The sequence below is a fragment of the Juglans regia genome, chromosome 7, assembly GCF_001411555.2.
Source record: "Juglans regia cultivar Chandler chromosome 7, Walnut 2.0, whole genome shotgun sequence".
NCBI lineage: Eukaryota > Viridiplantae > Streptophyta > Magnoliopsida > Fagales > Juglandaceae > Juglans > Juglans regia.
In genome coordinates this window covers 43,792,416-43,806,563 of record NC_049907.1, presented here as the reverse complement: position 1 = coordinate 43,806,563, position 14,148 = coordinate 43,792,416, and the positions used below count along the sequence as shown (strand labels likewise).

General features: G+C 33.3%; 2 protein-coding genes across 2 annotated transcripts; one reads left to right on the top strand and one right to left on the bottom strand.

Annotated features, from left to right (window-relative positions):
• The first annotated feature begins 460 nt into the window (after positions 1 to 460).
• On the top strand, positions 461 to 3,600 carry LOC108991726. The gene is made up of 3 exons (XM_018966099.2): positions 461 to 853; positions 2,190 to 2,289; positions 2,888 to 3,600. Exons 1-3 carry the CDS (start codon positions 586 to 588, stop codon positions 2,958 to 2,960), a joined length of 441 nt encoding a protein of 146 aa, XP_018821644.2. The 5' UTR covers positions 461 to 585; the 3' UTR covers positions 2,961 to 3,600.
• Positions 3,601 to 8,419: 4,819 nt separating this feature from the next.
• On the bottom strand, positions 8,420 to 10,138 carry LOC108991656 (transcription factor MYB26-like). Its single transcript, XM_018965983.2, has 3 exons — positions 9,867 to 10,138; positions 9,592 to 9,721; positions 8,420 to 9,462 (listed from the first exon to the last, which is right to left on the bottom strand). Exons 1-3 carry the CDS (start codon positions 9,997 to 9,999, stop codon positions 8,655 to 8,657), a joined length of 1,071 nt encoding a protein of 356 aa, XP_018821528.1. The 5' UTR covers positions 10,000 to 10,138; the 3' UTR covers positions 8,420 to 8,654.
• Between the last annotated feature and the right edge of the window lie 4,010 nt (positions 10,139 to 14,148).

Below are 14,148 nucleotides of genomic sequence, written 5' to 3'. Positions count from 1 at the left end.
TTGAGCTTGTTTTCTATTCCTTTTCAGTTTAATTTTCCCTTTAAAGATGCTTCTCTTATCAACCAAAATCTTCCCGTTACAGACAAATCGGTCGGTGGTACGAAACGGATGGAAGGATATGTAGTTGTGTTGCATTTCAATAAGGAAAATAATTTACACTATTTTTTTATGATATTTTACATAATTATGTTTTAAATGAGAGATATTTTTGTAAAATAAAAATAACATCATTTTATAAAGATATATTTATTTATAATATTATTGTGTAATGTGTTGTGTTCTTGCTGTTTGAATAATAAGTTAAAATGAGATGATAGAAATAAAAGTTGAATAAAATATTATCTTTTAATATTATTAAGGCGGAGATGTGTTAATTGTTTGATGGATGAATTAATTGTCTTTGTAAAAAAAAGGGTCTTGAATCATTTATACGTATACTGAAGCCCATGCAACCAAACACGACCCCGAAGCTCACCGCAGCTCACAGCCCAATATTTAAATTCCACACCTATCCCCACCCCTTTTTGGGTCACTCTCTCTAGGGTTTAGCAGAAGAACCATTACCGTTTCTTCTTCGAAACAGAAATGGCTTTGAGAAACCTGGTCCGTACCGGAGCTTCTCTTTTGAATCGGTTATCGTCCAACCCCTTTGTTCACCAGAACCCAAATACGTATCTCCGAATCGTATCTGAAGGCCTCGATATCAGTCCAAAGCTATTCCCATCACTCTCCAAGTTCCAGACCTCCCTCCATTTGCCACAGCAAAACCATGCTGAATTTCTGCAAAAAGTTACCTCTGAAAGCTTCCTTTACCCCTGTGGCCTCCCTTCGCTTCGGTTCTTCTTGCCGGATGGTACTCTCTCTCTCTCTCTCTGACTTTGTAAGTACGCACATATATGTTCGGTTTCGGAGAAAATTCAAGGATGAACTAGATTTTGTTAATGCTCTGTTTGGTTGCTTTGAAAATATTCAAATAGATAACCAAATGAGAGAGGCATTATTGGGTACTGATGATTCGAAAAACTGATCAGTGGTGAATTTGTATATTCAACGAGCTTGTCTATAACTTGGATCTGGTTCCTGAGAGAATTTAGGGAAAGAGAATAATATAGCATTGGATATGTACTCATGCAGAATCTTGATTGGAGACCTCGTCTTGCTTGCTTCTGGCGAAGCTTCTAGCACTAGATAATAGGCATTCTTGTATGGTAGGAATAAGCACTAAATTCCACTTGATTGGAGAATAATTAGCTGGTTTGGTTACTCACCTTTTTTTTTTTTTGGTAACTAATTGCATTAGGCAATCCAATTTGCATGGAAGTTTAGTATCGTTCAATCTTTCCTCACTGAAATGAAAATGGAAGACGGTAGTTGCTTTAGCCTCAACTGCCATTACGTTTGATTGAGGAGAAATTTTTTGGAATTTGCAAATGCATCTTAGTTTCTGCTGCTCCTGGTGCTTTTATTTGAGTCTTTGCACTAGCGGGTTGAAGGAGACTTTGCCCAACTTCTGCCAAATGCTCTCTAGGATTGCATAATCTATGCAGGCAAGAATAAACTCAAACGGGGACAGCTGTTGGTCTCTTCTACTTGTTGCATGATATTTTGCTTGTAGACTTGAGAGTTTGTATACACTTGGAACGGTTGATACTTGATAGTCCTTTAACCTCAACACTCATGCTTCAAAGTTGCTGATACAGAGGCACTTATTGCCTTTTTTAAGGTAATTCAGACATTTACTTCTGGTATCTTCTCTCAGAATTAAGTATTTTCTCAACAGGATAAACCCTATAAGATCTTTTGCGTTTCTGAATGATATGGGCATGCTGATGGTGTAGCCAGATAGCTAATGAGTATACTTTTTTTATGAGAGAGAATTTAGGTTGGCTTCGGAATTTGAATGGTGGTGCCACATAGGCTTTACACAGGTTGAGGTGATACTATTTTTAGACATCAAACTGCAGTAGGGGGCTGATATTATGGGTAAATTTGCAAACGGCGTGACTGATGAGGTGATGAAACACGTGTGGATATAATATCTTCTAGCAATATGGAACTGTTATGTAAAGGCATATCCCAGTAACACTTTAGATGGACTTTCCAGTGTTGGCTCAAAATTTTAGTGATTGACCTCATTTTCATCCTTTATTTCTGATTTCTGCATAACTGGCAGTTGTTTATTTCTGCAGGAGATGTTTCTTCTTCAAATGAGCCAATGCTTTTATTTCCCAAAAGGACTTTCCAACCTAGCCTCATCCGGCGTAAGAGGAATCATGGGTTCTTTGCTCGGTATGTTGTTCTGCTCTGCTCTACTTCCTTTGTGTGTGTGTGTGTGTGTGTTAAATAGAAAAAAAAAAACAGAATAACTCATACATATGGTTTTCGAGTTACAAATGACAATGTGCTAGCTAGCTTTAAACTGGAAAAGTCTGTGGACCAAATTTGATTCACGGTTGGACATAGTTGGACTTCTTGGAAAGTCTTTGAGCTTTCTGTTACATCAGCTGATGCAAGAGTTTAATGTTCATTTATACTCTAGTGCCGTTTGAATAGTGAGTTAAAATGAGATTAGTTGAGATGAAAGTTGAATAAAATATTGTTAGAATATTATTTTTTAATATTATTATTGTTTTGAGATTTGAAAAAGTTGAATTGTTTATTATATTTTTTTTTTGGAATTTGAGAAAATTGTAATTAATGATAAGATGAGATGAGTTGTGATCGCTTCTCAATCCAAACGGGGCCCAATATGTTTGGAATTGCGATCTTTTTGTGGTCAAGTCATGTCTGGCTTCTGGCATGTGTTTTACTTACCTTAGAGAATTGTGATCAGAACCATATAGGATTTTCATGTTGGCTAAGGAACTTTTTTTTTTTGCATGAACAGCAAGGCAACCAAGGGTGGGAGGAGAGTCATTGCTCGAAGAATAGCAAAGGGCCGGGCAAGAATTACGGCTTAGCGTTTTTGTCTCTTCTGAGTAAAATAAAGGCTAAATCTTGGCCTATATTTTTTTTTTACACATTTGGGAAGAGGGGGGGTTTCGAATCCAAGACCTCCATTTTGGAGGTAGGGAGTTTATGACAATCAGGCCACAAGCCTTTGACAGCTTGGCCTGTATTTTGGTAAGACTGCAAGTCTGCAAATTGGAAAGAATATTTGCGTTAATTATGTGGTGGATCAGCGCACCTGAAAGAAGGAAGGGTCTAGATCAAGGCCATTGAGTACGATTCGAACTCTGATGTGTTCCTTGCTTTTTTTTTTTTGGTCACTCAAGATTAATTAGTCATGCGAAAGTTTGTAGTTTGTTTGCATGTAAATTTCAGTTTTGTTGTAATTTGTGATTTTGGTTTGATGTCTGGCTGTCACAAGAGCATGATCAAGGAATGCATGCATGTCTCTATCCGATGTAACTTGAAACGAAGGGCGCTTGATTGGAAGGTGCCGCGATATTGCTTCCCAGATTGTGTTCACGGGAAAGGTGAAAGTAAAAGGAAAGGAAACCTTAATTTGTCTGGCTCACACTTACGTTGCTTGTAAAGCAAGGTTTTGTCTGTACACACATTAATCGATTAAAAAAAATCACGTCGAAGAGACTGAAATGGGCATTATCTTTTTCTTTAATTATTTTCATGTATATCTAATTTTAAAAGAAAAGTAATGGGAATTAGGAAAACCATGTGATTTGATCAAAATTTATTTTACTGTTTATAGGGTAATTAATTAGAATATATTAATTTCACTCATTTAATTAATTATTTAGGAATTTACTCAGTTACAAATTAATTTAAGCGAAACGAATGTATCATGGGGATGATAGCATATATATATTATTAAGAGAAATGCTTGGGATCCTGAAAATGGGTCTAGAAGATTTCTCTCGAAATCTCTTATCTCTTTTTTTTTTAATACTTAATGATTAAGAAAGTGTTTTTAATAATGTTGTGAATTTTTTATGTTTTTTTAAAAATATTTATAATGATTAAAAAAACACAAGAAAAAAAAAGAAAAACTTGATGATATATGCTATTCGGGACATCTTCGGGACACTCGTTTCGGTGACTGTAGCACCAATCATTATTCAAAGTGGAGTTCTATTAATAATTTCACAATTTTCTTTCGTTGGAAAAAAGAAGAGTTCCCCAAACATTGGAATTAATACTGGTTCGTCAAAGTAATTTATTTGCATTAAATTTCATATATAGCTTCAGTTCCTAGAAGAGAAGGTACGTAAATTACGTTGATGTCATGCCATAAAATTTAGAGTAGTGATATCCATACAATACATTTTACAATATATTTCACAACACACAATATAAAATAAAGATATTTTTATAAAATGATGTTAGTTTTATAAAGTATTTTACAAAAATATATGTCCCTCCTTTTAAAATATTATTGTGTAAAGTGTTATTTATGTGTTTATCATTTTTCTAAAATTTATATTTGGATCGCCAAGGTGATATATAAGTACTAATTTTGGTAAGACTGGAATCTTACTATTTATAAATTAGGCTTTGTTCACTTTCACATAACATTTCATCTCATTTCATTTAATCATTACAATTTTTTTAAATTTTTACACAAAATAAAATAAACAATTCAATTTTTTTAAATATCAAAATAAAAATAATTTTAAAAAAATATATTTTAATAATATTTTATTTAACTAATTTTTAATTTTTATTTCAACTCATCATGGGTAGACAGTAGTAGTACTTCACAATATATATATACTCCTAAAAACTGAAAATTAATTAGAATATGGTAGTGTTAATGTTGTTGTCGTTTTTTGATAGTACAGTTTACTTCATGAAAAAATAAAAAAAAATAAAAAAAGAAAAAGAAAAAAGAAATAGCAAGCAAAACGTGATTATTTTATAAAGTTATCTGATCGATCATGGGTAGATTCGAAAAGTTATTAATTTGACGCGCGACCTAGCTGCTGCTACTCCTCGTAAAGCATGCATGCAGATCAACTAACTAAACGCCATAATTAATTCATGCATATAAATATATATATATATATATACTAGCCGTGTATGTACGTGCGATGCACGTTTGCCCTGTATTAAGTTATTCTAAAATATAAACATCTAGTGTAGAATAAGAGAATTTAATGATAAGGTCTATGAAGATAATATAATTAATTGTTTAAGTAAATTATAATTGTTTAAAGTTTCTGATAATAGATTTAGACAGACTATATGTTTAAGCAAGTCAGGAAAGTGAATATTACATAATTATTTTTTTGGTTACTGAAAGTAGAGTCTAAAACGACTAAATATTACATAATTGTTTCTTTTGCTACTGAAATGATTTTAGTTAATTAAAAATATTATGAGATTTAAATTATATTAAAAACTCTAATTATTTACATGATTTTAATTTTTTAAAATATTTAATAAAATTCTTTCATTTATTTTACTGTTTAGAACTGTTTATTACTGTAATTGTTTATTATTGTTCACGAGTAATGTTCAGTACTGTTTATTATTATATCACATACTATAGCACTGTTAATTACTATTTATACTGGTTAGTAGTATTTATTATAAAAAAATCTTCACTGCTTTCTAACACTCTACACTCCATTTATTACTGGTTAATTACTGTTCAGTACTGGTTAATTACTATTTATACTATAGCACTGCTTTCTAACTCACAAAAAAATTTTAAAAAAAATATTAAAAATTTAAGAAATTCAAAAAAATATAAAATGTAAAATGTGATAGAAGTTGTGTAGTAAAATTCATTTATTATTGTGGTACTGTTTATTGTTGTTGTATATAGCCGAGATAATTTATCATTGAATATTCACAAAATTATTATTTTATTTTATTTTTCAAGCATCTTTTAGAGTATAAGTTTATATACAATATTATTTTTAATAAGTACGTACTCTATTTTATCAAAATATTTAATTTCAATTTCAATTTTTGAAATTTTTAATATTTCAATAATTGATTTTATATAATTATATAGGTAAAACTATAAATATTGATATAAGTATTTACATATAGAAATAGATTTGTTGATAAAGTTTTCCTATATAAAAATTCTATATGTAGCCACTTTTATGTTTTATTTGTACATTTTATTAATGTAATTGACTGTGTTACAATTTTTAATATAATTTTTGCTGTTAGTTATATTTTCTTGAATACATAAGATTTAAATTTTAAAAATTTATTTTTTAAATTAAATTATGTCATATAAATAATATATAATGTAAAAACCTTCAAATAATTTTTAAACTAATTCGAAATTATAATTTGAAACAGTTCAAAGTTCATGCAAAATAAATATTGAATAAATGACATTAAATAATTGACTTAAAAAATTCTAAAATTAATGAAGCAAAATAAATTATTTCAGTTATTAATTTACAGTATGAAATTAAGAAGTTAAAGGATCCATACTTTTGATACTTTTATGAGCAGCTTGTTGTTGGGATATCTTGTTTCCACTTTCAACTTCACGGAGTTCAACCTATGTAGAAAATTCAACAATATAATATTACAGTAAAAACAAAAGTATATTTGTAAAGGAAAGAAAAAAAAAATTATTATTATTGAACATTAAATTGTAGGACATATAAATACTTAATAAATGTATTCAACACAATTATTTTTTCTTAAACTCTCTCTCTCTCTCGTAGGCGATTCCGCAGCACGGTGGTTCTCCTCCAGCGCTGCCCGGCGCCGCCGAGTCCCGGCTATCGTCACGGCCAACGTCGGCGTGTTCTCCTCACGCCGGCGAGCATCCCTGGCAGTTTCAATCTTCCCCACGCGCAGCCATGGTCTCCTCCGTGGAAGGAGAACCGAAATGGGTCTCTTTGATTTTTTTGAGTTTCCGCCGCCGTACGTCGACACCGACGGTCACGACCACGACGGAGGAGTCCCCCTCAAGGCGGCGACCATCCCAGCCGCCTTCGAAGTGGGCCACGCGCAGCCCTCCGTCTCCCCCACGGAGACCGAACGGAAATGGGTTTCACCCATTTGTTTCACGTTACGCCGCCGTACGTGGCCACCGAACCTCACGACCACCACCGACGAGTCCCCTTCAAGGCGCCGACCATGGCACCCACCTTCGGAATCCCCCACGCGCAGCCTCCGTGTCCCTCACCGAAACCCACACAGAGAAAGAAGAAAAAAATATGCGAGAATTGTTCTGTAAATTTGGAGCGTTCTGTAAATTTGAGATGAAAGTGTGTAGATCAGATATCTCATCTCTTATATGTAAAGATTAGATATTTATTTTACGTTTATCTGTATGTAACGATTAAAATCGGAACTGAGGGACTGAACGAAGAACTGAGGAACTGAGAAACTGAGGGACTGAACTGAGAAAAGGCTGCTACTATTCACTACTGTTCATGTTTTATACACGCTTTTAAGTTATAGGGTGATATAAGGAGAAGTAGCACTGCGATTAATTAATTAATTAATAGATATCATGATGTAATATATATAATTTCACTTCAAAATTCTCTCTCTCTCTCTCTTCCCCTAGCTATGCGCGCAATAGATTACAAATTAGATGACTTACAGCTAGCGTAACTACAAAGGTGCATGGAGGGTCAATTAATAATTAAAAAGCTGATCATCATGATCACATTAATTCTATAATGATCTGACGATCGAGCGAGCTGGGATCATATATATCAATCCCTTAATTTGATGCAACCTGCAAACACGACGTACGTACATCAATTGAAGCAGCTAGAATTTAGATTTGCTGATCAATTAAGTTGCAATATTATAGAATTTAAATTTATTTTCGACCAAAATAAATTAAGTTTTGCAATAATAGACCCTTATATATATAATATATATTATACACTTAACGTCCATATACCGAATTCTTAAAAGGATTAGTTTATTGATTTTTTTTGTTACGAACTATTAATGTCATTAATTATAATATATAATATATTGTCGATCATTACACGTAATTGGATACAGTTAATCCCTCAAAATTCACAGCAAGCTGCTGCTGCAGCTAGCCGGATATCATGGGAAACCAATATAGTTTTAAAGACATGATGAAGCCCATCGATATCTGATGAGAATTGATAATTAGACAGTTTTGTCTGTAACCCTTGATCATCCTTGATAGAATGATTCTTTTTCCGTGTGCTTTATGTAATGATCCGTACAATCATGTTAGCCGCCACAAGTACCACGCTAGCTCATCGATCGGTGACTGTATCACTTTTCTAGTAGCTTTATGGCGTAAAAATTCCTACACGTTGACTATGGAGTCTGTGAATTTGTCTTCTATTGATCATGCATGTCCTCACCCGCAACTCTTTATGGAGAGGGAGATCAGAATCGAAAGATCGAGAGAGAGAGAGACCCATGCATTGAAGTCGTAAAATGGTCATGAAAACAGGTGCTGCTATATATATATATAAAGTAGAAATTTTGAGTGCATGATATACAAATATATATAGTTCAGTAGTAGAAGTACTCCAGACTAGAAAAATACTCATATGCACATGTGAATGGAACTTCACCAGCATTACTCACCTTGACCTAGAAACATTTAGGTTTTCTCAATAAATACAATGCGTTCTATATATCAATTAAATATATGCCTATGATCAATACATGCATGCACCGTACCCAATTACTCCAATAAAGTACCATGTCTACCTAAGCTGGGTCCCAGCTTGAACGAAACTTAGGGTTTGTGACAGTTGGCCACTTGACAATGGGGAGAAGCAAGATGGCGATGAAGAAGATGATGATGGCATGATGACATCGATCATATACTCCATTTGATTGTTGGGTACTACTTGTGGATCATGCGGATAGTTGGAACCAGATGGAAAACATGGGATAGCAAGCGGTTCAAGAGCGTGATCTTGCGAAGCAGATGAATATGGAACGCTACAAACATTCCCATCAATGATCTCACAAAGTTTTGGCATCGGAGGCACTGCTAATGAATTCTCATAATGCGGTGCTGTGATAATACTTGGATCGATAATTACTTTTTCGCCAAGATAATGTCTGCTGGTTGCTGATCCTATGCTGAAAATTTGATGCTCTTGACTGAGGTCAAGCTGTTGGGATTGATAGTCTAATGACCATATCATGGGGTCATTAGAAGCAGAAATGGATGGTGGAGGCACCAGGCCGGGCGGAAAATGAACCAAGTTGGCACCAAATTCGGTGTTCTCTAATTTAAGATCACCTTGATCAAAGACTTGTAACGCTGGGTTTGGATTGGGAAGGTATAGCTGGTCTTGTTGAGAGCTGAGGATCCAGTTAGGGTTTGCATTTAAAGAGAAGAAACCTTCTTCAGAGTTTCCATGATAGCAGATATCAGCAGGAAAGGTGGCTACAGCAGGAGCGAGCTCTTGAGAGATGAGCTTCTTCTTTATGCTTGAATTCCAGAAGTTCTTAACCTCATTGTCTGTTCTTCCTGGTAGGTGCTTGGCTATCTGAGCCCACCTGTCCGAAATAAAAAATTGTCACTCTTGCATATATACTGAAAAGCGTTATATATAACCGCAATATCTATGCTTAGGATATTGACGAAAAGAAGAAAAGGAGATGAGGATCGAAGAAGATGAAGCGTACCTGTTTCCTAGAATGCTATGGAGTTCGATTATGAGTGCTGCTTCTTCAGGAGAGAAGCTCCCGCGTTTTAAGTCTGGTCTGAGATAATTTATCCATCTTAATCTGCAGCTCTTCCCACATCTCTGTAGACCTGCATCGCAAATCCAAACGACAAAAAATGGAAAAAAAACAATGAATTAAAATATTTAACCTGCAATCTAGCGTACTACGTATTAACTGAAATGATGATCATTTTAGAGAGAGGGAGAGAGATCAGCAGCAGGTGAAAGTTCTACCGGCATGTTTGGGGACAGAACTCCAGCAACCATGGCCATAGGTCGAAATGTAATTGATGAGTTTCTCATCTTCTTCCGGTGACCATAGCCCTCTTTTCACCTTCTGCTTGTTGCAGCATGAGTGATGTCCCATCCTCTCTCTCTCTCTCTCTTCTCGCAAAGCAGTGATCGATATTGTTGTGCTAATAGCAGATCGGGGGAATTAGTATTTAATAAAAACTAGATCATGAACTATAGAGAGAAAAAGGAGAACAGAGAAAGGTATCTCGCTTATCTAGCTCTAGCCCTAGCTAGCCAGGAGACTTTTTTTATTTTTATTCTTCTTATTTGAGAGAGAACAGAGAAATGGGTAGCATGGAAATGACGTGAGTACACTGACCAGGCTTTGAATTTAATGGCGGAGCGGTACCATTGTGGCCCAGTTAGGGTTAATTTGTAGCAAAGTGCTAAAAACTTGCAGTGTTCCTTTAAGAGCTGTATTGCTTATAATGGACATATATATATATATATATATATATATATATATATCGATCCTTTCTTCGTTTCCTGAGCAGCAACGTCGGACCATCGGAGTACAGGCTTTGAGCTAGCTAGGACCCGTGTTACACGTACATGCAGTGAAGTGGGTCCAGATGTGTAATTTGAAGGGTACCACTAATTTGGACATATCTGAGATTCTCGATCAAACAAACATGAGTTTTTAAATCATGAAAATGTTATCGATGATCGAGATCAGGACACCTCACCTTCATAGATCATCAGCCTAGCTATACATGATCTTGGAGTTCTAAACGTATATAATATTATAGGATGATCATGACAGTACTAATTATATAAATTTTGTGCATGCTAATTAGGTAACCTAGCTAATCATAGGGATCAGTGATTACATCAAAGTACTAAGCTTAGGGAAAAAAAAAAAAAAACAGGAAGAAAATGATCATCAAACCCTTGTCGTTTACGTGTAAATTAAACCGGTGTCATTAAACTAAATCACTTTTTTTTTATAGGGTAAGGTTGTTGATACGTCGATTTGACAATTGACATTCAACTCCGCAATGTCAAGTACTTCGTATATATAATATATTGTATGTTTTCTTTCTTGGTAAATTGTCTTTATCTGTATTTTCAAATATCTTAAAAATTTAAATTGATAAAAAAATAAAGATTTTATTATTTATTTTATATCTTAATATTCTCATAATTTATATGTTAAATTATCACTTGTCCTAAAAATTTAAACTGATGAGAATATGTAAATTTTATTATTTAATTTATATCTTAACAATACTTTTTTTTTTTTCTATGTATCGGATTCTCCTAGTGGATAATTAAGATATTGTTGAGCTACTCGATCGATATTCCATGCGTAAAAAGATATTTATGATCTTCTCTTTCGAAAGGAAATAAATAAATTAACCGTTTAATATTAATCGTATCTCTTTCATGTGGCATGCATGTTTATTCGACGATTTTAATGTGTTAATATATATATATATATATATATTAAAATTAAGGCCTAGTGTTTCAACAATATATATATAATTAGTTACACGTACATGAACTACTTCTACATGATATGTACAAGAGGACAAGTGCATGGTGGCGGCAGTCCCTAAATGTTAGTCAATAATAGCTGTCGGAGAAGGTAGAGCCTAATCTTCCACTTTTAGCATCTTCCCTTTTAATCAAAATTAACTAATATTGAATATTAATATGAAACTAATCCCAATTAGCCTACTGTCCTCTTTTTTACTTTCTTCCTATATGTAATTATTATCATCTTACCTTTGCTTATACTCATCATTAACTGACGTCAATTTGACCATTTGATTCGATCGGAGCTATGATATGCAAAAAGCTTGAGAAAAGATTTTAGGAAACTTTATCTATCTGTTTATGCATGCATGCATGCATGCATGCATGGTTCTCTCTCTCTCTCTCTCTCTCTCTCGGCCTTCCTCCTTAGTTGGAAGTACTATTTCGAACAGCTTGTTAATATATATATATATATATATAAAAAGATCAGTTAACGGGAAAAAAAAATATACATGATTTGGTGGTGGAGAGACATGCAATTAATTTGATTACATCTTTAAAAGATCAGACGTTAATTAGTTGCAACGTCTGGCCGTCACGACGAGGATGACAATATTAATCCTACGTACGTACGTCGGTGCACTAAACAATATTAATGTTTCTAGAGAAGAAAATAAGGGAATTTGGTAATGTTGTTGACGGAAATTACATATAATTCATTCCTTATTGCATTGTTTTGAAAAGAAAAGTTAATATATATATATATATTGCCATTGACTGAAATTAATTCCTTGTCTGCTATAGAATCTTAAAAAAGAAGCTAACAGCTGCATGCATGCTAGCTATGCAGTCGGTGGGCACCGCCCGCTAATCAAGCATTAATATATAATATGCTACTATCTAGATGGTGAAGATGATGATCCTGATGATATATCATACTTAATTGTATATTTGAATTCCTTAATATATTTTTCTTTTTAATTTAAAAAATCAAATTAATTAAAGATAAGGAATTAAACCAATTAATTGAGGTGATCTCATGTGCTAAATTATGAAGAAACAAATTAACTTAGGTTTAAAACAATTAATGAATATTACCAATTTATCATAATTATTCTTTTAATCTACATATCAATATTTTAATAGTCAATGATATCATAATAATGCTCATTTGGGTATCATTCTAAGTTTCCTAAGTCCGGATGTCTTGATGCATGATGATCACGAGGATGTCGGAGAAGATGCCAAAAAACTAGCTAGGATGACATGATCGATGATCATGACTGTGGAGGAAATGAATATATTCTTTTAAGTCTATATAATTACATACATGCATATATATATATATATATATATATAGAGAGAGAGAGAGAGAGAGAGAGAGAGAGAGAGAGAGAGCTAGGCTAGCTATATTTTATATGGGAAAAACGTGACATCTCTACCAAGCAACATTTAAGTGTCGTTTATATTCATTACAAGAAAATCGGACTTTTGTAATCAATTTATTGTAACTAAAAGACTTTTCACAACCAATTTTAGTGACAAATAGTCATTTCACTGGAATTAATTGGTCGTAAATAAGTAATTTTTTTGTAATGTATTTTTGATACGTACTGATCTACAACTACTTGATTAATTTGGAAGCATATAATTGTTAGTAGACTGTAGTAGTGATCTTGACAACATGCAAGAAGAATATCGATAATAGAGATCATGAAAGTGACAATGATATATTATGGTCATGTGGTTGTAGTACTACTAGTACTACTACCATCTAACCCCATTTTTGTTTATTTTATAGAGTGTGCAGGTTTTGTTCAATGGTGGAGGAACCATCTTTTTTACTCGCTCGATCGTAATGATTATTGAGAAGACCAACTTTGAATTATTTAATGTAAAACTAGCCTACTTACACTTAAGGTAATTTATGAAAGAAAAACGCTGCTCATGCTCTTCCCATTGGTAGCTCCTGCTGAGTTCTTTTTTTTCTTAATAATTTTTTTTTTTAAAATTAATGATTAAGTAAATATTTTTTTTCCTTAAAAACTACCCTTTATGAAAATAAGAAGAAGAGAGATTGATCATTATAAAGAATTTACTTATTAGCCAATTATATGAACTTGTAAGAGTAGTTGTCATGGAAAATGTACGTACCATATATAGGATTCGATAAAATTTTCAAGCATCTCCTAATTCCCAAAAAAATTCTATTGTAGGGTACACTTTATATTATAGGGTACACTTTAAATTTGATTAAGAACTTGAGAGATGATGTTAATATATATTTTTTCCTTCTAAAGGTACCATAAATAATAATTATAGGAAGAAATAAAGATTTGTATTAATTTATTATAAAGGGATTAATGTGATCATGATCATGAGTATCAAAACTACTTTATCCGAGACATCCTTTTATTTATTTATGAGACAAATAGATAAAGTTACCTGACAAAAGGCAGAGAGAATCAAAACGGTATAAAAAGGACAAACATGCATTTATTATTCATTGCTTGTGTTATCAGCTGCATGTATACTCGATCTAGTACATATATAACACAAGCCAAGCCTTTAGCTAGCTAGTCACCTCATTTGGAATATTGTGGAGAGATCGAAACCAACCAATGGCTTATTATATATATATATATATATGTCGACAATTGGATCGTGTTAACAAGCTAATTAGCTAGCTATCTATCGCGACGACAACTATCTTAAAATCCTTGCTACTACAAATGGCCGACGA

What these genes read in the sequence shown, in the direction of transcription:
- LOC108991656 (XM_018965983.2), bottom strand. Translation starts at nt 9,999, where the DNA reads ATGGGACATCACTCATGCTGCAACAAGCAGAAGGTGAAAAGAGGGCTA. An exon ending in TTCTGTCCCCAAACATGCCG is followed by an intron (nt 9,722 to 9,866) that starts GTAGAACTTTCA and finishes TTTGCGATGCAG; the next exon opens with GTCTACAGAGATGTGGGAAG. An exon ending in CATAGCATTCTAGGAAACAG is followed by an intron (nt 9,463 to 9,591) that starts GTACGCTTCATC and finishes TATTTCGGACAG; the next exon opens with GTGGGCTCAGATAGCCAAGC.
- LOC108991726 (XM_018966099.2), top strand. Translation starts at nt 586, where the DNA reads ATGGCTTTGAGAAACCTGGTCCGTACCGGAGCTTCTCTTTTGAATCGG. An exon ending in TCGGTTCTTCTTGCCGGATG is followed by an intron (nt 854 to 2,189) that starts GTACTCTCTCTC and finishes TTATTTCTGCAG; the next exon opens with GAGATGTTTCTTCTTCAAAT. An exon ending in AATCATGGGTTCTTTGCTCG is followed by an intron (nt 2,290 to 2,887) that starts GTATGTTGTTCT and finishes TTGCATGAACAG; the next exon opens with CAAGGCAACCAAGGGTGGGA.